Source organism: Frieseomelitta varia, unplaced genomic scaffold (assembly GCF_011392965.1).
Source record: "Frieseomelitta varia isolate USP_RPSP 00005682 unplaced genomic scaffold, Fvar_1.2 scaffold_946, whole genome shotgun sequence".
Lineage (NCBI taxonomy): Eukaryota > Metazoa > Arthropoda > Insecta > Hymenoptera > Apidae > Frieseomelitta > Frieseomelitta varia.
This window is the reverse complement of record NW_025110752.1, coordinates 1-25,289: the sequence shown is the minus strand read 5'-3', so window position 1 is coordinate 25,289 and position 25,289 is coordinate 1. Positions and strand designations below refer to the sequence as shown.

General features: G+C 38.9%; 1 protein-coding gene across 1 annotated transcript; it reads right to left on the bottom strand.

Moving 5' to 3' along the window:
* Positions 1-1,044: 1,044 nt before the first annotated feature.
* Positions 1,045-24,306, bottom strand: LOC122538005 (homeobox protein Nkx-6.2-like). Its single transcript, XM_043671724.1, has 3 exons — positions 24,246-24,306; positions 22,575-22,783; positions 1,045-1,242 (listed from the first exon to the last, which is right to left on the bottom strand). Exons 2-3 carry the CDS (start codon positions 22,752-22,754, stop codon positions 1,045-1,047), a joined length of 378 nt encoding a protein of 125 aa, XP_043527659.1. The 5' UTR covers positions 22,755-22,783; positions 24,246-24,306.
* Between the last annotated feature and the right edge of the window lie 983 nt (positions 24,307-25,289).

Sequence of the window (25,289 nt, the reverse complement as noted above, 5' to 3'; positions counted from 1 at the left end):
TTAATTAATCGAACGATCTCTTCTAACTAACATACGCATTTACGATCTTTGGTTCATCAATGATAATTACACATTATAATCGTTGACATCAATTACACGATAAATTCATATTTATGAAAGTCGTATACGCGCACCTTCCCCGAACTTGCTTCTGTGCAAGTTAACACGTTTTAACGGCACAATATTATTAAGTTCAGTTACGCCGAGCTTCGGATGTTCCGTTCTTGCCCTCCGATCATTCTACAGCCAGTTAATTTTCATCAACTCGTCAGTCTCTTGGCGGCTTCACGTTCGAAATCAATTCGACAATTCAAAGAATATTTCTTCTATCTGACGAACGATAAACTGGACCGTTTCTTATTTAGCACTAGAACTACCGAGGTGGTCGAAATGACCAATTCGTCATTTTCCATTTATCATTCGATATATTATAATATATATACGTACACATGATATATAATATATATTAGATATATTATATATCATAGATGTGAAACAGTGTGTATTTAGAAATTGAAATGATTCTTTTTATAAAATGATTTTCGAATCGTTTAATTCGTTTAATTGTCAAATGATTCTCCTTATAAAAGACACAAATAAGAGCTTGTCTTATTATATTTTACAATTTTTTTCTATTCTTTTTCTCACTTTAATATCTCCGATGAAAGTTCTATGCTTCGGATTCCTTGGTAGTTCCAGCGTTGACAGAATTCTTTTCCTTTTTTTCTTTCAACGAAAAGAAATCCACCTTCTCGCTGTCCAATTTGCTTCTCCTTGCAAGTCTCCTCTCTGTCTCTTGCATCCTCGAAATTTCGTTCGAAACGAATTATCTAGCTGTTCGATGTTCCTTGAGATTACTTTCGAAGCGTGAAGAATAATTAATCACTCGAAAGGGAATAAAAAACTGAAAGAGGTGGGTGTTAAACGAAGCACTAGAAACTAACTGAGAAACGAGCTGGGCATATTCATTTTCTTTCTAAAATCTTTCTTGCCGCGCGATCGTTCACATCCTTCTAGCGAGTCTAGTCCTTTTGCGATTCGTTCTTAATGCCTGTATTGTTGCTCGAGTTCCCTTCTCAGCCTCTTCGCCGCGGTCTCGCTGTTTCCCTCGGCCTCCGCGTCGCTGCAACCATCCTCACCCTCGGCGACGACGCCCTCGACCTCTTCTTGCCTCCTCTTCGCCGTCGCCATCTCGGCCGCGTGCTTTTTCCGCCATTTTGTCCTCCTGTTCTGGAACCATACCTGCAATCATCGAACGAATTCATATTTTGCGATTCGATCGGAGAGCGTGGACGAGAGAGTGGACTTTTTCTTTTTTAGCTTTTCAAGCGAGAAAGAAACTTCGCTTCTTCATCTCTCGAGAATTATCGATTGTTGTCAGTATTTCGAACATTCGCGAGAAGGGGGAAAAAAATTCGAAATACAAATTTCTCTTCTATTAGATGAAACGGGTTTTCTAAAAAGTTGAATGATCACTAATCTAAGATTTTTATTCGTTAAAATCTTCTAGTCTGAAAATTTTTACTCTCTGCCAACGTTTTTTTTTAGGATATAATACAATTTCTCTTCGATTCGATGAAATTAGTTTTCTAAAATGTTGGAAGATCACTGGCTTAAGATTTTTATTCTTTAAAATCTTCTAGTTTGAAAATCTTTACTTTTAGGATACAATACAATTTTTCTTCTATTCGATGAAACCAGTTTTCTAAAAAATTGGAAGATCACTGATCTAAGATTTTTATTCTCTAAAATCTTCTAGTTCGAAATTTTTACTCTCTGCTAACGTTTTTTTAGGATACAATACAATTTTTCTTCTATTCGATGAAACCAGTTTTCTAAAAAATTGGAAGATCACTGATCTAAGATTTTTATTCTCTAAAATCTTCTAGTTCGAAATTTTTACTCTCTGCTAACGTTTTTTTAGGATACAATACAATTTTTCTTCTATTCGATGAAACCAGTTTTCTAAAAAATTGGAAGATCACTGATCTAAGATTTTTATTCTCTAAAATCTTCTAGTTCGAAATTTTTACTCTCTGCCAACGTTTTTTTAGGATACAATACAATTTTTCTTCTATTCGATGAAACCAATTTTCTAAAAAGTTGTATGATCACCGACCTAACATTTTTATTCTTTAAAATCTTCTAGTCTGAAAATTTTTACTCTCTGCCGACGCTTTCTAGGACTTTTCGTCTAACATAGTAATCGGGCCAAATTTTACAGATCCTGTTACTCTTCCTAAAATAATCGATCTACCCCTCAAAACCTTCCTTCCACCAAAAAAAGAAAAAAAAAAGAAAAAAAGAAAAAAATGAAATTCAAAAGATTCTCTGTTAAAAATCCTTCTCTCCCTCAAGATTCATCAAGATACACCAACATTTCCAACCTGTATCCCCTCCCAACTCGGTGAAGGGTTGAAGAAAAAGAAAAGAAAGCACTGGCGGTGCTTACGTTGTGTCCCCCACCCCCCCATTTCTCACCCCCGGCAGTTTTTAAACAGAGGGATTGACGTTTTACGCTCGAACCCAACAGCAGCAGCAGCAGCAGCAGCAGTAAGCAACAACACGCGCGCGTCCAGATTGTCCGACTTCCTTTCTCTTCCGTTATCTTAATTCCTCGAGTGTTTTAATTTTCATCCGAACAGCTATTAACTTTTACGGCTGGCCGTTTACTTTTTAATTCGTTTACCGGGTTACAACGCGCGGGTTGCCTGCGCGTTGCGTGGCAGCCAGCACACGCCGACGCGTCGCGTCGCGTCGCGACGCCGCGCTTATATCTTTAATTTAAGCTCTCGACTTGGCGGCCATTGAACAAGCCTGCGGATTGGCGAGGAAAGAGGGGCCGCCACCGGGGGGTGGAGTTTAGTTGGGGTCACGCGGCGCTTCGCCGCTATGGATAGAGGGTGGTTTGTGGGTGCAATCGCTACGCTCGAGTCCCGCCGCTCCCCTGGCGCCCGTTACGTTAATTAAATACATTGTTGCGGGGACACGGGACTCCTGCCGCGCGTATTTCCAAGCTTTATAGATGTAGGTACGAAACGGGACCGCCTTGAGTCTCGCCTTCACTCGACCCTCTGACCAGCTTTCTCTCAGCCATCGATCAGCTGGATCTTCTTCGGTCGATGGCGCGCGCGTTTCTCTATGTGTCTGTCTTCGATTTTGTATCTAGCAACGATGGCAAGGTAGTAGAATTATTGGTAGGGCTTGAATCTCTTAACCCCTTAACCTCTTGCGACGCGCACGTCGAGAATATTTGGCAATATTTTCTCAGTTTCTTAGTTTTAAGTATAGATATAATCCGGGGCGAAACATATAATAAATTCATTGCTTCTTAGTAATTTCTATCCAGTGATGTACCGACGAATTAAGAAAAAAAAAAAAAAAAAAAAAAAGAAAAGACGAGTTATTGTATACGGTTTGGTCACTCGTTATGGTCCGCAATCAGTTGCCAGCGCAAGTGGTTAACCTCTTACTTGGACCGAATTCTTGGCCCAAAATTGCAATATTTTCTCAGTTTTGAGTATATTGAAATATAACCCAGGCGAAACAGATAATAAATTTATTGCTTCTTAGTAATTTCTATCCAGTGATGTACCGATGAATTTAAAAAAAAAAAAAGAGGAATTGTTGTATACGGTTTGGTCACTCGTTATGGTCCGCAATCAGTTGGTTAACCTCTTGCGCTGGAATGACGCACGTCGAGAATTCTTGGCCTAAAATTGCAATATTTTCTCAGTTTTGAGTATATTGAAATATAACTCAGGCGAAACAGATAATAAATTTATTACTTTTTAGTAATTTCTATCCAGTGATGCACCAATGAATTCAAAAGAAACGACGAATTGTTGTATACGGTTTGGTCACTCGTTATGGTCCGCGAACCAGTTACTAGCGCAAGAGGTTAAGTCGAGGTTTATGTCGAGTGTGAAAAAATGGAATTTTTTCGCTTAATACTCGTCATATAGAAAAAGTTCGCTTTTGCTGTTTATTGTAAAATTTAAATAAAAAAATTATATATATATATATATATATATATATATATATATATATATTTGTAATTTTTAGAATATTTGAAGGAAAAAATAAGATAAAACCGATAAAATTAAGAATTTCTCAAAGAAAAGCGAAGAAAATTTATTATTTTGTTGTAATTTAACTCAATCTCACAGCGAGTGTATTTATTGTTTTTTCGTCGAGTGTACTCGTCATCGCCTGGAAATAATTAAGCACACCAGTACAATAAAACACTAAAACTACCGGCGATTAAAACGTAAAATTTCCATCAGAGACGTTAAAGTAAAGGAAATAAAAAACTTCATGGTATACAATGAAGCACACAAGCTTTTATTTACATATTTTACGAACAATCATTTAAATCAGTTTACGTCTGTAAAATATCCAACAAAAATTGGAAATTGGTCATTTACCGAATTTACCATTTTGGTAGTTTCAGTGTTGTATTTATTTCAAATTAATATCAGGTAAATTAATGGTACAACGATATAAATTCAATGTTTTTATCATTTTAATTTTTTATCATTTTCGTTGATGAACTTACGAAACTTGGCGAGTGAGATCTCGAGGGTCGTGTGAAGTTTCAATGCAAATTTATGTCGTAACTTTGAATTTTGCGCAATTTTGATGATCAAGCTCGTCGTACATATATTTTGATTTAACAGAAAAGGGGGGGGGGGAAGTGAGAAAATATATCGTTCCCTTTAGGTTCCTCGGGCAGTGTGAGAAGCGTTTCTCAACTTAATAATTCGCTCGCGCGATTTCTGGTCGCGATATGTTGATCGGGTCATCGATCGGATGTTTTATCGTTGTCGATAAGAGCGAAGGCAGAACGATAAAGATGATAAGCGGGAGCCGGGATGGCCAGGGATAAATTTTTATCACGGGGCACTCGCCGTTGCCAACTACCCCCGATTGAAAATCCTATCTTCCACTCGGAAACTCGATTTTCATTTCGCTCGCTTGTCTCTATTCGTCGTAACGTCTCCAACGCTCTAGTTTCTGTCCTCTCAGCGTTCAGATTTTTTTTTTTTTTATCGAGTTTCAATATTTCGGTAATTGCACTTTTGCATTTTCGTAGATAAGATGTAACATTGACATATTGTATGAGTATAATAGAAATTAAAATTAGAAATCTGAAATATTTCACTTTGATGGAAAAATTTGTTTTGTAGATTTGTGTTCTTTTTTTTTCTTTGAAATTATCGAGAAATTTGGTACGAATTAATTCGGTCTGGTGACGAATTGTCCTTAAACGGAGCGGGAATTGTCCCAGCAGGGCGTAAGAATTGATTTTCGGCCAACATTATGGCGGCGCACTGTTTAACCAGGAATTACCTCTAATTTAATAGACCGTAATGGGGCCAAAACGTGACGCAAGTAACCGAAATAATAATAAGCCATTAAAATCTCTCTGCAGTTTACGTTGCCCTCAAAATTGAACGTTAACATTAGAACAGCCGGCGGAACGTGGCCGCCACGTTCGTCAAAATATCACATCACGCGCCAAAGATCCATTTATGTTATTGCAGTAATTATCGTATTACTTTCATTCGCAAAAAAAAGACAAATAAAAAAAAAATATATATATATATACATACATATGTAAAAATTTTAAAAAATCCACGATTTTCAAAGAAAAAGAAAGAAACTACGATTAAAAAAAAAAAAAACGTAAAAGAAATTGTATCATCGAAGAAATTTTCAAAAATTAGCTCTTCTTCGACTCGCTAGAAATGTGCATTGTTGCATTATTGCAAAGCAATTACGTAGCTCTTCAACAGAAAACCAGTGCGTTCTCGTCTTACATTTGCTACATTAAAAAAGTAAAAAAAAAAAAAAAAAAAAAATTGGCGACCCTACGATTTCGATAAATCCTGCGCAGCTTTGGATCCACATTTTCGGGGATATATATATATATATATATTTTTTTTTTCTCCCTCTCATCCGGGAGATACAGTGGCGAAATGTAAATGCGACCAGGCGGCGGCACTTCGACGTGGCGCGTCATTCATCTTGTTTTTGAACGCGTTAGTCACGCGTTGTAAACGCTCCCTCCGCAACTGTTCGATTTATTAAATCAGGATTATCTAAGCCCATTACTTTGTCCTGTAAAGCTAGATACAAAACCGCATTTATAACTGCGCAAAGCCCTTACCACCGTCGGGGTTGCACTGTCCATCTCTCTCTCTCCTCTTTCTCTCTCTCTCTCTCTCTCTCTCTTCCCTCTTCTCTTTTTCTCTTTGTCTTCGCCTCTTCCTCCTCCTTCTTTCCACTCCTCTCTCTTATTTTCCGTGTCTCTCTTTCTCCGCATCATTCCCGCTCCGGTCGAGTCTCTCTTTCCATCGTCGTTACACCCTCGTCGTTCAGCGTCTCTGTTTCGCCCGGAAAACCCTTCCTCATCCTCCAATCGTAACAGATAATACTGGCCGGTATCTGATCCCGTTGATATTGGCGGATAATTTACTATGCGAAAGATTACAGGCGTGACTCACATCTTGATACGCGACTTCGAAGCCATGGGAATTTGCATAGACACGCGGCTACCAAACGATTACCAGAGTGGAGAACAAGTTGTCTCGTGACGGAGGGTCCCGGCCGGCACGGGATTGGCTCCTCGAGATCTTTCGTTTTGTTTGGGATCGTGACTTTGGTGTTTAACAAGATACTTCAAATATCGTTGAAGTGGAAGATATACATTTGAATCTAATTCTATACGTCGTCTCTCGTAATATTATAACTTATATGTTAGTACCTAATCATTGGTCAATAATAATTTTCAATTTCTTCGAGTTTCGATTCATTTGAGGATAGAACCTCTCCAACAAGATAAAAATACATGGAGTTAGGGAAATAAAATGCATAGGATGAAAATACATAAGGTTGAAAATAAAATACATAGGGTAAAGATAGGGGACAGAGTTGAAAATAAAATATATAGGATTGAAAATAGAATACACACGGTTGAAAATAAAATATATATAACGTTGAAAATAAAATACATACGGTTGAAAATAAAATATATAGGATTGATAATAAAATACATACGGTTGAAAATAAAATATATAGGATAGAAAATAAAATACATAGGGTAAAAATACACAGAGTTGAAAATATAAAGGTTTGAAAATAAAATACACAAAGTTGAAAATAAAATATATAGGTTTGAAAATAAAATACATACGGTTGGAAATAAAATACCTACGGTTGAAAATAAAATATATACGGTTGAAAATAAAATACACAGAGTTGAAAATAAAATATATAGGATTGAAAATAAAATACATAGGGTAAAAATACCCAAAGTTGGAAATAAAATACATAGGGTTGAAAATAAAATACATAGAATTGAAAATAAAATACACAGAGTTGAAAATAAAATACATAGAGTTGAAAATAAAATATATACGGTTGAAAATAAAATACACAGAGTTGAAAATAAAATATATAGGATTGAAAATAAAATACATAGGGTAAAAATACCCAAAGTTGGAAATAAAATACATAGGGTTGAAAATAAAATACATAGAATTGAAAATAAAATACACAGAGTTGAAAATAAAATACATAGAGTTGAAAATAAAATATATACGGTTGAAAATAAAATACACAGAGTTGAAAATAAAATATATAGGATTGAAAATAAAATACATAGGGTAAAAATACCCAAAGTTGAAAATAAAATACATAGGGTTGAAAATAAAATACATAGAATTGAAAATAAAATACACAGAGTTGAAAATATATATAGGGTTGAAAATAAAATACATAGACTTGAAAATAAAATATACAGAGTTGACAATAATATATATGTAGGGTTGAAAATCAAATACATAGACTTGAAAATAAAATGTATATGGTTGAAAATAAAAGACATAGAGTTGACAATAAAATATATATAGGATTGAAAAGAAAAGAAAAGTAAAAGAAAATATTCACATATTCTGTGAAACGTTGGTACACAGATAGATACACCAGATTTTCCCACTAAATGGACATTATCATCGGGCACAGTGGAGATATTCGACTTCATTTGATTCACTTTTCTATAAATTTATCCGGTCACGATCGAATCCACCGTAATAAACCAACTACAGGCGGCTTTTTATCGTCGCGCACCACCGCCGAGAGATCGGCTCGCATATCATTCTAAACTGCCGGATAAATTTATCGGCACGGTGGATCAATGAGGCCTTAATGAGATATATTACCAAATGAGAGTGTTTATATATCGAATGCGGTCGACCACGGCTGGCTAAACGCCGATCATACGTTACCGATCTATAACGTCCGCGAAATCACCCCTCGTTATCCCCCCAAAACGAAACGGAACATCCAATTCAACTTTTTATTTGTTACCAAATACCGTATCAACGGAATCTCGCATGTAGTTTCTCAATATTTGATACTTTTAATGATAATGACAGTATTCTGGTCGTTGAATTTTTTTATTGGTTAATCGTTGCTTTGCTAATTGCACTTATATACATATATATGATGATGATGATGATGATGATGGTGGTATTCCTTTTTATTTAAAAATGAAACGAAATCTTTTTTTTAATAGAAAAAAAATAATTTTGGGTAGATAAATAAATAATAAATTTGGGGAAATGAATAATAATTGTAGGTAATAATAACTTTCTTTAAAATGACGATTTCACTAAGAAGCTATTTGTTTAAGGAATTAATTCTTATTTAGATAAAAATTCATTTTCATCCGTTACGTTATTTAATCTCGGAGAGAAGTGTGTTTGCCTATTGTAGGGTTGAAACTCTGTACATTCGAGAGAAGGCGCCCTCGAAAGGGCGTCGAGTGAAATCCGTGGATTTCACCGGATGGGTGCCAACCGTGTGCCGAACAGAAAAACGAAATTCAGTCAGGGTGGATGCTCAATGATGTGTGGAAAATCGCGCGCGACATTCACTCTGGACACGTTCCGCCTCATTGAGCTCGCTTATCATTCAAATGGTACCGTTTCATTGACACGTCGATAAATTTTTAAGCTCGGTCGCACGGCTCGCGGAAAATCGAGTCACCGACTTGCCGGTAGAGACAGATCTTGATCGCTTCTAACACGATTTTCAGCAACGAATCAATAATGTCACTTCTTTAATGTGATTCGTTTTAACGACTCTTATATACTGGGAGTCTTGAATTTAAATGTTCCCGAAACTTCGGGAGAAAATGTGCAGAGAGAAGGAGAAAAGTTTTCGTTCTTTCGCTAATTCAGCAAGTTTATTCGATACCAGTCAACTCGAAAATGCAACTAAGAGATGAAATTGTAGCTACGGTGCACGAGAATAATGTCTGGCTACAGTCGGAGTGCGTCAATGTTCGATACAGTGCTTATTAAGTAGGTAATACAAATGATTATGGATACTATTATAAGAAAATAAATTTTTCGTTTTTTCACCAAAGGACATTTTTCTTCGTTTATCAGTCCTCTACATACTCTCAAAGTACTGACATTTGAATTTGGGACACCCTGCATATAGATACATGTCCTTATAGTATATTGTATACAGAGAGATCAAATTGACAATCGATAGATGATCAGTAGATGATACAGATGATCATAGATGATTTTGTAAGACAATACGAGTAAATGTAAATAGATAAAGCGAAGAAAACTTTTTTGTTTTTCACCAGAAGACATTCTTCTTCGTTTGTCAGTTATTTACACGCTTTCAAAGTATTGATGTTTAAATTTGAAACACATTGTACACGTTCTCTAACAGTACCAGCTGAGTTTGACAGAGAATTAAAAAAAATTATTCGAACATACATATATATTGTATATAGAGAGATCAAATTCACCATATCGAGAGGAGAGAGGAGAGAAAAAGATCGCAATAGGACCGGGAATCTGTCGAAATCAATCGGTCCAAAGTAATTTCTCGTAATATTACAAAGTGCTTGGAGCAGAATGTTTCTTCAAATAATAAGTAATGCGATCCGCGAGAATGGCAGAGGGTAGTTGGCTGTTGGCGATAATGCGCTCCTCTGTATTCCGTTCTCGTACCGCTTCCCCATATCGATATGTTCCCTCCGCCACCCCCACCCCGTAACCCACCCCCTACGACCGACCATTTCGCCTCACTCGAAGATCAAATGGCTTCACCGATTCGCGTTATCCCCAATATTCTATTTTTATTTCAGAATCAAATTTCGCGACCGACGCGAACTGGGTAACGGACCCCGAGCTTTACGATTCTCTCTTTCTTCCTCTGTCTTCCTTCCGTTTCCTCTTTCGACCACCCTTCCCGATGCTCGCCAAAAAATGACTCGACGGAAATCGCGAGTTTAAGCTCGATAATGATGGCGTCTGAATGGTGTCTGCCGAGCTCTTCTTTCTTCCTTTTCTTTGATAGCCTTTTGATGATTTCTTTCTTTAACTTCTTGCGCTGGAATGGCGTGCCACGCACGTCGAGAATCTTTTATCTTTCCCAAAACTGCAGTATTTTTTCTCAGTTTTAAATATATTTAAATGTAACCCAGGCAAAGCAAACGATAAGTTTATTATTCCTTATAATTTCTATCCAGTAATATTATACCGACGAATTCAAAAGAAGAAAAAAGCGACGAGTTGTTGTATACGGTTTCGGTCACTCGTTATGGTCCGCAATCAGTCGCCGTTAACCTCTTGCGCTTGAATGACGTGCCACGCACGTCGAGAATCTTTTATCCCAAAATTGCAGTATTTTTTCTCAGTTTTAAGTATATTTAAGTATAACCCAGGCAAAACAAATGATAAATTTATTACTTCTCAATAATTTCTATCCAGTGATATCGTACCGACGAGTTCGAAAGAGAAAGAAAGCGACGAATTATTGTTTACGGTTTCGGTCACTCGTTATGGTCCGCAATCAGTCGCCGTTAACCTCTTGCGCTTGAATGACGTGCCACGCACGTCGAGAATCTTTTATCTCAAAATTGCAGTATTTTCTTAGTTTTAAGTATATTTAAGTATAACCCAGGCAAAACAAATAATAAATTTATTACTTCTCAATAATTTCTATCCAGTGATATCGTATCGACGAGTTCGAAAGAGAAAGAAAGCGACGAATTATTGTATACGGTTTCGGTCACTCGTTATGGTCCGCGAACCGGTTGCCAGCGCAAGAGGTTAAATTGAAGTTGGGGTGGAATTTTTAACGTCGCTGAATTTTATCGTTTCAATCTTTACCATCGTATGGTAAAAGCAATTGCATATTGTACATATTTAAATTTAGCGAAAGCAAAGTCAAAATTTATACTTGGAAGAAATTGTACAACGCGTGTTGTATACGTAAAATAAAATAAACAAAAGTGATAAATTTAGTGAAAGTTTATACAGTTTTGAAACAATTTCGTGCTCACTCTATTCGCGCAACTGTGCTTGTATGTCTGTTCGCTCGAACGCCTTCCGTGTTCAAAGCGACGGTAGAAAAAAGGTCCGAAAGTCAATTAAATAATCCCCGGTTCGTTTCATAAGTAGTCGGATCAGTGGAAATCTTATTGATCGCATCTGCGATCCCGTGTTCTCCTTTGTTTCCTAAGCGGAGCACTGATCTCTGCAGCTCGAATGAATTATGAGGGGGCAGGGGAATATTAATACGTGTGTACAGTGATACAGATACATTCATCAAATTTGATCAAGGAAACACTCGAGGGTGTTACAGGATTAGTCTCCGTTTCCCCCTTCATAGAAGCCCGATTTTGATCAGCATGGATTTTTCGCCTCGCCCTCCATCTCGGCCAACAGCTTTCCCTCCTCTCTCTCTTTCTCTCTCTCTTCGTCTTCTTCTTCTTTTTTTCAGTTTTTTCTTTTTTTCTTTCCTCTGACGTGGCATCGGTGGAAAATTGGATACAACCGTTTATGACTGCAGGAAAGATCGTATCGGGAAACAATCCGTGTCTCGTATCCGACATTCGTCGACGAATCGGAGACAAAGGAGTAGTCGATATTGAAGATTCAAGTTTTAGATGTAACTCGACTCTTCTTTTTTGTTTCTTAATTGTTGAATTACTCGCGTCTTTAATTTTCATTCGTAAAGAAGAATTCTTAAAGGATAATGCACTAAATTTCGAGATTCGATTAATTAATAACCTCTTGATCAACATATATTCGATATTCGTCAACAAATCGAAGTAAGAGGAACAGTCGACGTTCAATTTGTAAATGTAACACGATTCTTCTCTTTTTGTTTCTTAATTATTGAATTACTCACGCCTTTAATTTTCATTGGTAAAGAAGAATTCTTGAAGAATAATGCACTAAAATTTGAGATAAATTGGAGATATCACTCTTCATGTCAGACTACGCCGCTACATCAATAAAATTAATCGATTAATAACTCCAGCAATATCAGAGCACCAGAGTTCAATCCCAAATTTCCCGAGAAGCACTTGACCACAGGTTTGACGGTCCAGAGCGGCGAGATATCGAAAGAAATATCCCTCACCCGTGCAATTACTCTCGCGAGGTGTAAGCGTAACCGAAAGACCCAGGTTCTCTGATATAACCCAAGCAGCGAGAACTACCTTCCCGGCAACCAATGCCACGAACCGACCATTCTACTCTCGAAATAAAGTCCTGAACCTCTTATCGACGAAGGCGAAGAACGGTGGTAAAACGAGAAGAGCCAAGGCAGAAACCTACACACACGTAGAAATGGGAAAGATCGAGAGAGAGAGAGAGAGAGAAAGCGCAAGCTCGTGGAATCGAGCATTATGGAGTCAAGTACATGTGGGCCAATTTCGAGGGTACGAGCTGTGGGAGGTGAATGAAGGGAACGCCGCCTGCTGCCGTGATTTATCACGCCGTGCCATGCCGCGCCGTACATACATACACCACCATGATGATACATGGTGGAGGAAAAGCGGGTAGGAGGCTTTCGCTCGTACTAATTGACGTCATCGATATTGGTATCCGTCGACGAGCAGATTACTCCGCCGTAAACAACTCCACCCCTCCCTGGGCTGCTACTGCAGCCTACCAACCCAGCAGAGAGAGCCCCCGGTCCTCTCTTGTCGTTCTATCGGGACACACCGGGGTGAGGAGAGGGGGGAGGGGGGGAGAGGGGGGTTGCCCACCGCCACTTTACTACCACCACCACTGCGTAAACACCGTCTAAGCCCTCGTTCCTTCCGCGCGTTTCTACCCTCTATAGCGCGCGCTATTTATCCCTATCCTCCCACCACCATCACCACCACCACCACCACCACCACCACCGCTCTCTCGCCGCATTTCCCCTTCGCTCGGTCACCCCTTTTACATCGCTGCGCACTCAGATCACACGGCGCTGCTGCGATACCCATCTCCCCCCACCCCACCATCGCGGTCGCCAGTCATCCCCACTATCGTGCGATCTTCGCACGACCGTGCGCTCCATCGGACGAGCACTTCAACTTGTTACCCCATCTCTCCTCCAAGCTTTTTCTCCCCCTTTCTTTCTCTCTCTCTCTCTTTATCTATCTATCTATCTATCTGCCTCTCCTCGGTGTTTCTCCAAGTCGTGGTGAAGTGTCTCGTTTTAGCGTCGGGATCTCTCCCTGTCTGGCTTGTTAAACGTGATGCACGCACTGATACGCCGACGAGAGAATTGGGGTGTCACGCTCTTTAACTCGCAAACGTTCACTTTGCCGTATTAGATTCTAATAGGGGACGTGTGCCACTCCGGCGGTCGTTCGTTTAACGTTGGAGGCATTCTGTTCGGATCTTCGTTTTTTTCTGTCCGTCGTTCGGCTGCCTTTTACTTGGCTTGGCTTGGCGTCCTGCGAGTACAGGACGTTTCAGCGAAAGGACAATTTTTTTCTAATACAAGCTTCTAACACGCAGCTGAGAGATATCATATTTGAAGTCAATCTTCTCGAAAGCAAAGCTCCCTGTGAAACAACTTTGTTCCACATTTGTTCCACGTTCTATTGTTAGTTGGAACCATCATCGACATAAACGTAACAAACGTTGAATTCACAAAGTCCAAGAGTTTTCTACGACACGTCCAAGTAATTAATACCGTACTGTCGCGAGTTCGTCGTTGTTTCACATTTACCTTGTCGACCTTAACCACTGTACGAGCGTTTGTCGTACAACTATCGCGAACGAGTTAAAACTTTTGCGCGTTACTGTATTTTGCTGTCTCGCGTTGAGTCGTTCCACTTCTCTTCTCTATCTCTCTCATTCTCTCTATTCCTGGTTCCATGTCTATCTCCGGATGGCTGGTTCGCGCCCCCCCAACTCCAGTTGGCTCTGTCGTTGCACTTTGCTCACTGTTCGCTTCACCGAACCGGCTAACTAAATCACGCGTCGGATATCGTTGGCAATTTGAACGGCGATTCGCGTAATAGTCTTAATAGCCGGCTCTCGTTTCGTCTGCGAGAAAGAGAGAGAGGGCGAGCGTCGCGCTATAGCCGTAGTAGTGTCAGGCGATGATTGCTGTGGCGTCGGAGCAATTCGCGATATTTCCACTGGGCAGACGCGGCGGTAGTTCTTCTACGTTGCGTATGCGTGATGTAAACGCTTGCACAGCGAGATTGAAGGGCTGATCGATGGCTGATTTTACGCTGATTCTCAGCGGCTTTCGCGAGGTGTGAGCAACAATTACAACGATTGCAAAATCTCGTGTCAAACGACGAGAACTCCGACGAGTTGAACGCTAATCTGCTTATTTCACGATCACGGTCGAAACTCTAATCGCATAATTCGAAATACAGGGTGGCCAAACTGATCTGTTCATTTTCAAAATTTGAGGGATGTTGTCTTTCACGTATAATAATACTGAGAAAAATCCATTAATTATGTTTCCAAATAAAATGATAAAAAATTGAAACACTATGTGCTTGTAAAAGTTATTCTATGTCATTCAGTCTCTCAGTGACCACCCTGTACAACTATTATACATACGAGTAGTATATATGCTATATATAAGTAACGAAAATATTACACAACAATAGTAATAACATTTTCGTTACTTCGATTCGTTGTCGAACTTTCGTGATTAGAGTTTCAACTTTTCAATCGTGAAAAATGATTCACATTTAATTCGTCATAGTTCTCGTATTTCACTTGAGACGTTTGCACGAGTGTCAACCTCTTGCGTTGGAACGACGTGCCACGCACGTCGAAAGAATTTTTTCTCCCAAAATCGCAATATTTTCTCAATCTTAAGTATATTTAAGTAAAACAAAATAGGCCAAAACGAATAATAGATTTATTACTTCTCAATAATTTCTGTCCAGTGACATCATACCACGACGAGTTCAGAAAGAAAGCGACGAATTGTTGTGTACGGTCACTCGTTACGGTCCGCAATCAGTTGCCAGCGCAAGTGGTTAATCGTTGCTTCGAATTCTTACATTCAGAGATCGAATGATATAACGGTTGTGATTTTAAACGTAATTAAAAGTTGAAATGGAGCAGAGTTTCGAAAAAGAAGAAGAAGAAAAAAAAAAAATACACGGACATGCTTAAAAATTCAAAATTCGCAGTGTATCGCGAGGGGATGATTAACCCTCTCTTGTAAGGAATGGCCATTTCCTGAAATCGTTCCTGAGGTCGACAAATTTTCCGCCACGATCAATAAAATAACTGATTCCGATATTGCTTTCGATTAATCCTTCGTACGCGAATTTAAAACGTGGTTGCGTGGCAAGTTTAACGTGTATTTGGTTAGAAGAAAGAAAGAAAGAGAGAGAGAGAGAGAGAGAGAGAGAACAAGCAAGAAAACAGACAAAAAAGGGGTAGGGGAAAGGAAAAAAAAAGCCGAGGAAAAAGAACGCGGTATCGGTAGGATACACGTTTCGAAAACGAAAAAGTGATAAATCTGGAAATGTGGAATGACAGAACACATATATCTTCGTTGGGCGGAACTAGCGAATCCCTATATGCCGTACTAATCCTTTTCCGATACTGAAAAAATGATAAATCTCGGATGTAAAACCACGAACGGAGGATATCGATTTTGTATACAGGACGATCCATAAGTGGTGCCATAAGAAGTTTAACGTTTAAGCTCGTTCGCCTGTAGTACACGAACGATATATATATATTTGTTTGACGAACGATCCTCGATCCATCGAGTGAACATAAAGCAAAGCATTTTCACGCGAGTTGTCGAAATAATAGTCGGGGAGGGGGGGGGGGGCGACATTTTAGAATATAAAATGAAATACAGGGCGGGCCAGTAATAATCACTTCCTACTAAGAAAAGAGAGCACGAATTTGCGAACGTTCTGGCGGTCAACACTTGAAAGAAACAATCTTTAAAACGTAATGAAAGGATCGTGTTTGAATTTAAATTTAATTTTATTAATAAAATTAGTTTTTTCTTATATTTTTTGACGTTTCATCAAAGAAGAAAAAAAAAAAGAAATAGATGGGAAGAAACTTTTGATCCACCCTGTACGTAGCTATTTTAATAAAAAAAGAGAGCGGCTCGGAGTCGAAGAATTATACCTTTGCGACAGAGTCTTTGACTCTTTATTATATTTGACACTTTTCGTACGTTGAAAGCACTGAGAATTTCATCGTTACGCTTTCGTAGAAAAGAATCGGGAAAGATTCTTCGCAAAAGCGAAAACACTGTGATCCCCGAGGGAGCTTTCGCGAGAATGATTCAACAGTTTTGTAAATTAAAAGAAGAAAGGAGAAAAGTGCTCGTATCGACGCAGTGGTGAAATACAGCGCTGAGAATCCAATTCTTTCGTGGAATCATTCAGCATTTTCATAAGTTACATAAGAAAATGGAAAGGGAGAGCGGGGTGAAGGGAGACGAAGCGAGAGATAAAAGGAAAGAAGAAGAAAAAAAAGTAGAAAAAGAAGAAGAAAAATAAGAAGAGGAAGCCTCCGTTTAATCAGACGAAACGAGCAAACGTATCGTAGCGTAGATTTCATTGCTGAATATACTTCATAAATTCACGTTCATCCGAAACGCACGATATTAATTCGACTGAAAGCTTTCCGTAAATAATGTAATGATGGATGTATCGTCGCGTCGAGGGAGATAAGTTTATTACGCGCGCGGCGACCGGGGCGGAACGCTTCGCGACAAACGTGTGCCGAGCAAATAATTTTCCAGCGGAATAACGCAAATGTTTATAAACGTAAGTCGCTTGATCCCTGCGTTTAGTCACGATCATTCGTCAACGATGAATATGGCCGCCAGTTCGGCGGGATGATTTTTAGACACCCAGAGACTTCAACGCTTTGGATCGTGTTCGCCATTAGACTCACGCTAATCCTCTTTTCCTCCTTTTCTTCTTTTTTTTTTAAATTATATTTAAATTTTATGTTATATTATATTTATAATATATAAATACAACATATAAATTTCATGTTATTTTATATTTATAATATAAATTATAAATATATTACAAAAGTTTTTATTATGAAATTTATACTTAATATTAAATTATATTTAAATTTTATATTATATCAATTAACTTTATTATATTTAAATTTTATATATAATTATATTAATTAATATATTATAAATTAAAATTATAATATTAATTAATATGTTATATATATTATTATGAAAATTATATATAATATTTACTTAATTATATTTAAATTTTATATTATATCAATTATTTTATATTATTGAATTTGATTGTATCATAATTATCAATTATCATGGGAAAAAATTCGTACGTTATCGATATTAACGATTCGATTCGTATTTCGATATTAAGAAAATTTTCTATTAAAAGATAAAAATAAAATTACCGGTCACCGCGAATAATTGAAATGTTCCAGTGTGATTTCTTTATTTTTTACACGAGAGATTTCTTTTTTATCGACATTTCGTTACTTTCAATATAGAGAATTTTTTTTTTTTTGCATCTACACGTAATGTTCGCAATGAGATAGTTTATTTAATTTATTGCCAATTAAATCTGTGAAACGATCGTTTCCCTCCTGAAAATGGGAAACAACTCAAGAACTGTTCTTGCTTTTTTCTTTTTTTTTTCGTCTGTCGGGGACGTTTGGAAGTTCGAAGCATTTAACAATAAGAGGGGGCAATATATTCTTGTTGTCTGCCAGTTGACAACATCGAGGAAAGCACAAAGTAAGAGTGTAATACGCGGCACACGATCGTAACACAGCGGCAAACGAGGAAAGTTCGCGACGAAATACTTTTCGGCAGTGCATCAACCGGAAGACGCCGGCGTGCCTTCATTTTCTTAGCGATGAAAGTTCGATTCTCCCTTTCTCTCACATTTGAGGCGACTTCGACCGAGACACGCTCGTTACAGCGAATAAAACATTGTACAGGGTGATCCGCGTAACTCGCACGCCTGAAGTAACTTTCGAATTATACTTCTAGTGACGAATTATTTAATACAAAAGTTGCGTGGTTTCAAGGGAGGCGGAACATGGCGTATCAATTTTTTACGTGCGTTGAGGGGTTTTGAAATTTCCAAAGTAATCTTTATTTTTTTTTTCAATCGAACCATAAAATAAAATGAAAAGAAAAAAAACGATTTAAAATTGAATTATTAATAGAAAATCCTTCTCATACTCATTCAACAATTATTTGTCCAATATAAGGCGATGCTGATAATAAATTAGTAATTACTAATAGCTCCTCTACTATAGCTCCTTGACTATAGTCATTACTATAGCAAATGATATTTGTCCTCATGGTAAAACATATCCTAAAAATGCAGTTGCCATTGATAGAAATAAAATTATTCTACCAGTTAATCAAACATAATCAAGTTTAAATGAATAATAAAATAAATTTCGTCTAATATAAATTGATAGAAAATAAAATGACGCTCCATTCATACGAATTAAACGAATTAATCAAAAGAATATTAAATTACAAATAAAAGAGTATCGAGTCCCTAAACTTAATGGATAATTCGTCTCGAGGTTGGAAGAAAAAGAAAAACCTATACGATTCTAACGTCGATCTTTGGAATGTTATTAATTTATCAAACCGTTTATTAATCGGGAGAAAATCGAGATTCCCTTCGTCGAGGAGAATTTCTCCGACTTTCCTCTTTTCATCCCCCTTCGCTAATTATACCTTGATCATTAGCTTTGAGATCCCCGATCCCCCCTCCGTGTTTCCTTATTTTTAATTTCCTTTCCTCGCTGCTTGTTCCAGCCTCTTCCTCGTTATCTTTTTTTCCGTTTATCAAGACGCCCGGAGGAATATTACAACTCGTCTCGCATCGCGCCCGAGGAACCTCGCGTTAGTAATTTCACCCCTTTGGTAAATTCCAACCTTATTCCTATCTTTTCTTTTTTTTTTCTGCTTTTTTTCTTCGTTCTTTCTAACGGACACTTGTTTCTTGTTTCGTTTGAAACGCGTGCATTGGCGTCTAACGAATTTCACCGTTACGAGGTCGTTAGACGATGGATAGAAATTCGAAATCCCTCTTGCCGTTCAATCCATTGTCTCTCCAACTCTATCTCCCCGAACCAACCACCTTCCCATCGAGCTACGACCACCGAGCGAAACACACGTCGAGGATAGGCAGACATCGGTGCCTATCCAGCACGAATCGATGCCTCTGAATCAGCGACTCGTCCCGTTGGGCCGGGTATATATTGTCGTAATATTTCGGGAAACGGTGCTCCATAGATCCGTTGGCAATCTCGCCCCCGAAGATGGCATATCCGCGGAGGTGAATCGCCTCTTGCCGAGGAAATCCGAGGTAATTGAATGCTAACCCCTCCATCTCTTCTCTTCCTCTTCGCCCTTCTCGCCACCCACAATCCACCCTCTCTCGGTATCATCCAGAGGGGAGGGCGGGGGGGGAGGGAGGCGAGAGACTGGGTGGCCAGAGAGGGGGAAGTGGTGGTGGCCAGGAGGGCGAACGTGCTCATCCCCGTGGCCATCACTCACCGACGCAGACTTGTAGCTTTCAATAAAAATGTAAATATGGCGGCGTAGAACGAGCCAATGACAGCGCTACATCGACGAGGCCGCGACACACGGGAAAGCTCGGCTGGTTGTGGAGGGTTGGTTGCGAGAAACGAGAGCGGGAAGAAAGAGAAAGAAAGACAGAGAGAGAGAGAGAGAGAGAGAGAGAGAGAGAGAGAGAGAGAGAGAGAGAAAAGGATCTAGACAAGAGGAAGAGAGAACGGTGAAGGAAGAGAGATTTAAACGAGAGCGAGAAGAACAGGGAAGAAAGAGGGAAAGAGCGAAAGATCTGGACGGGAGCGAGAGGGTGAAGAGAAAGAGCAACGAGGGAGGAAGAGGAGGAGGAGGAGGAGGAGGAGGAGGAGGGGGTGGTTGGCTAAAGAGGGAAACGCAGCGAGCCAGCGACGAGGGTCGAAGATGGCGAACCTGGAGGAGCGACACGATGTAGGAGGCTTCGAGTGTGCCAGGAGAGTTCTCTTCCTCGAACTGGAAGCTACGAGTAGTACAGATGTAGCACTGAAGAGGCGGGAGTAAAAGTGGAGGCTTCCACCTCCCTCTTGGAGAGTCGTGCAAGAAGAGGAGGAGATGCAGGGTGGTTGTAGGTCCTCCTCCTCCTTCTGGATATGGGAGATAGGTAATAGGGGGTTTTCAAGGGGGTAGGGAGTGGTGGTAACCGGCGAGTAGAGAGTGAGGGTTCGAAAAGATGGAGAGAAAGAGAGAAAGAGAGAGAGAGAGAGAGAGAGAGATACGCTGGATGAAAAAAGAGAGTCGGAGGGGTGGGATGTGACGCTGTCGTCAGGAGCTTTCAACGTTTCTCCTCGTTTCTCTTACGAGGGGGTAGTGTTTCATAGGGTTTCCAGCGGCGGGGGAGGAGACAGAAGGGAGAGAATGACGCAGGTGCCGCAAAGCTTGACACGTCTCCGGCTGTTTTGTCACCTTCTTTTCATCCTTCGAACTTTTTACAAGCTGCCTCGTTAGAAGCTTGCTCGCGGCGTTGATGGAGTAAGCCGCCGGCGGACAAATGCGTTTTAAAATTACGACCGACCCTCTCTCCACTCTACCCGGGGGCTGCTGTCGAGAGAACGACGAAAACTGACGCCTTGTTGGCGCGGTCCCATCCGCGATGATACGGTGACGTCGTTCGCGGATCGTTGGATCGGGGGCGATTTCGATTTTCGATCTCTCTCGTTTGTCGGTTCCTTTTTTGATTTTTATAGCGCGATCCTTTGACTGCATGGTATGCAACGTATAGTTTATCACTAATGTCGCTGTCGACTCGTGTCTTTTGCCTTGGTTCAAATTTCAGTCAGAGGCTCAAAATAGTTATTACCGTATTTTACTGATCTTTCACTCTCTACGGTCGTCTGTACAATAATCATAATTTTAACAAATAACTTGCTATCATTTGTCACGTCCAGATTAATTAATACATTCAAATTGGCTGTTGTAAAATCAGTCGCGATAAATCGGGAGAAGGAGGGGAAAAAAGAAAGGAAAGATCAAGAAGAGCAAAGAAAAAAAAAAAAAAAAAAAAAAAAAAGATCGTGAAGGAATGAAATAATAATTTGGAAGTGACCGCTGGTGGATATTCACTTGTCGCGGGATGGATCGCGATCGAAGCGGCAAAAAGTCGCCGCCGGTCATTAAAACGGATGATTTTTCGAGGTTGTAATCCGCGCTTAAACGTTTAAGCCGACAAGGAAATATTAAACGATGGCGGCCGTTAAAAACACCGGGCAGTTTAAGTTGATTTTACTTTTTATCGCGACGTAGCAAACCCCCGTTACCTCCAAACCCCCCTCCCCCCTCCCCCCTCCCTCCCCGTTCGTTTCATCATTCACGGATTAATATCGGAACCGAGCCAAGCTCGAAAACGCTTCAACTGTTATGAATTTTTATTAACCCATCTACATCTGTTACTCATAATTAGCCGGGCGCCCGCTTAAATCATCCGGACGTTTTTATCGGAGATTAGCGTAAAGTTTATTAAAAGCGACGCGCCACGTTCCTTCGCGTCCGCGTTTCTCTCGATTTTTACCCGACTGCTGCCTCTTTGCACGATCCCGATCGTTCGATTCCTGTTTCGTCGAAATATATTTCTATTCTCAGGAAATTTCATGAATTTGAGAAGGAATGCTCATCAGATTTTTGACAAATTCACTCGTCGTTTCATTGATAAATTGTATTTTTCTGTCTTAAAAAAAATTTGTCAAGTTCGAGGAACCAAGACAGTCCGGTTTAAAGGAACTACAGGGGAAGAGAAGAGAAAATTCAAAACGTATCTGATTTCCATTCGAGAGTCTCCCGATTGATTTTCGAAAACTTGTGTCTGTCGCAAACACGCGAATAAAATCGAATCGTAACGAATTTCAGTGTCACGCCACCTCTTCTACAACGCTCCGCTGTAAAATAGAACTCTGAACGAGAAAACAAGTCAGAAATCGGTCATGTACAGTGATGTGCCATCCCAGTTTGCCGAAAACCGAAACCTAACCGCAACCAATCCGAAGAGACCAAGACCCACGTAAACTCATCGGGAGTCCAGTCGAGACACACTAATAACGATCCTTTAATCGCCCCCCGAAGGAAAACTACCCCTGAAAACGAACGAAGGAGAAAAAAAGTAGCAGAGAGGAGAGAGAAGAGGAGGATAGAGAGAGATAGAGAGAGAGAAGGATCTCTCTGAAGACTCTTACCTTGACTTGCGACTCCGACATGCCGAGGGCGTAGGCCAATTTAGCGCGTTCCGGCCCCGCTAGGTACTTCGTTTGTTCGAAGGTTTTCTCGAGGGCGAAGATTTGCTGGCCGCTGAACGTCGGCCTGGTGTGCTTCTTCTTGCCGCCCTCGTGCTCGCCGGTACCACCGGAGCCTGTCATCGTTTGCTGACAACCCAGCTGTTGCGACACTGTAACATCGATATCTCCCAGGGATTCTCTTCGTCGCTCTAATAACACCCGGCTCGTTCCCTACCCGGCCAGTCGTTATTTCTATTCATCCGTCGGATAAAACGAAGGAGAAAAAGAAGAAGAGGAAGAAGAAGAGGAAGAAGAAGAAGAAGGAGAAAAAAAAGAACGATGTCGGCCACTACGGAGCATCCGGGGCGCGAACATCAGAGAACAGAGATCGTCGCGAATTCTTTTCGAAAGAGAATCAGCAGTCGCTGGCTTTTTTTTCTTTTTCTTTTTTTTGTTTTGTTTTGGACTACGTCTAGTAATCTCTGATTCGCGTGGACTCGAGTTTTGGATAGGTTGACACCGCGGGTCTTTTCGAGTTTGGATCATTTCTCGCGTGGTAACTTTGGCGAGAGAGTGAACTTTGGCAATGTTCCGGACAAATTTGGGCATTTGCTGTCGTTGGAATTTCTGGGCGGATGATGGAAATTTGACAGTAAAAACGCGGAGAACACGGCGCAGTTTGTGTTTCAGTGAGTAACAGTCCAAAGCGGTTCGTCGTGTTGCGAAATTCGACGGGAGTTCGAAATTATAGAGTCGTACGATGGCGTGAATTTTGAGAGAGAGAGAGAGAGAGAGAGAGAGAGAGAGAGAGAGAGACGAGTGAAATTTAGATTTTCCACTTATAGTCGCACATCTTTCGGTAAACGAGAAATTCAGATCGAGATTTAGAATTCTCGAGAGTTTGGAATTTTGTCAGCATTTTGATAACACGACAACGTAAATTGTAGAAGACACGAATTTTGAACAAATTGACTGTCGACTATATTTGGGATTTCGAACGACAATGTAACAATAAGATTTTTTCAATATATTGAGAAATTGAGTTTAAAAATAATTTGGATAAACTATTATCGTTACTATATAGCGATAGTAATTGATGAAAGCATGTATTCTAACGTTGCAAACGATGATAATTTTGATATTGTCCGCGTGACGGTGGAACAGCGAAATTATCACGAGACTTATCGAACCAATCGAAGTCACGGTCAATTTTATCAAGCAATTAATCTTCATCAATTTTGCGTCATTCTTCTTGCCATCGTCCCACGCGTTACGCGTCCGACGATTTACATACATAGGCTATCGATAATTACGTCATAAATTTACATCTCGTTACACGCCAAAAATGCTCTGTACGACACATCTATTGAAAACCATCCAATTATTCCACGATAACACGTCCACCGTTGCAACCTTTTGCGGTAGAATATTCAACCCTCGTCACACTTCATTTACCTCGACGACGAGTTAAAAACTCATACTAATCGCAAGAACGCGTGCATTTTCGATAATCGTAGAAATTATACACAGGGCGAGATGTTGCGACAATACGACGACACGATTAAGATACTTTTACGAGTATCGAATTGATAAATAATATTCCCTCCGTTCCAAAATAAGTGTCTCACTTACACGTTATATTTGTTCTGATAATAATATTTGTAAACCATACTTTTTGAAACTCTTCCACACTTCTTACATATGCTAACTTTCAACTGAATTAAACCGTTTGTGGGTTAGAGTCTAACCTATAAACATTTGTAGGTTAGAGTCTAACCTTTAAAAATTTATAGGTTAGAGTCTATCTCCTCGAAAGCCTTTATTTGTATCTGGGCAGCATTTAACAATTGATTCTTTTTTAACCTCCATATAATGAAAAATATAATAATCTCTTTTAATCTAAACATAATGAAACATATAATATAATATTCTCGAAAGTTTCTATTTGTATTTGGCCAGCATTTAACAATTGAGTCCCTTTTAACCTCAATATAATGAAAAATATAATAATCTCTTTTAATCTTAACATAATGAAAAGTATAATACAATATAAATATAAAAAATATAAAATATATAATATAATAAAAATAAAGAAATATAAATTTAATATAATGAAAAGTATAATATAATGTAAATATATAAGTATAAAAAATATAAAATATATAATATAATAAAAATAAAAAAATATAAATTTAATATAATATAATATAATAATGATATATTATATAATATTAATATAATAAAATAATATATAATAAAATATATAATATATAATATAACTTAATATAATAAAAATATATAATATAACATAATAAATAACATGATGTGAACACTTATTTTAGGAATGGAGGGAGTATTAACTTTTATCATCGTCAAAGTAATACAGTGATGGAAGAAAGATTTCCTCCCAAATTTTATTAAAGCCCAAATTTTTCCAAATTGTGCCAAACTTTCAAAATTTTTCTCCTAGCTTCAACTGCATAAACTTTTAATTTTTCTCCGAGTTATTAGAATATTCTTACTTCTTAGTATTAAATATTAAATCGATAAATTAACTTTTCATCGCCATTGATCTCTCTGTTACAAAGAAGAAGATACTGTCTCGTCGTATCAGACTCTCAAAATTTCCCTCCCCGCTTCGGTCATCGAATGTAAAAAAAAAAAAAAAAAAAAAAA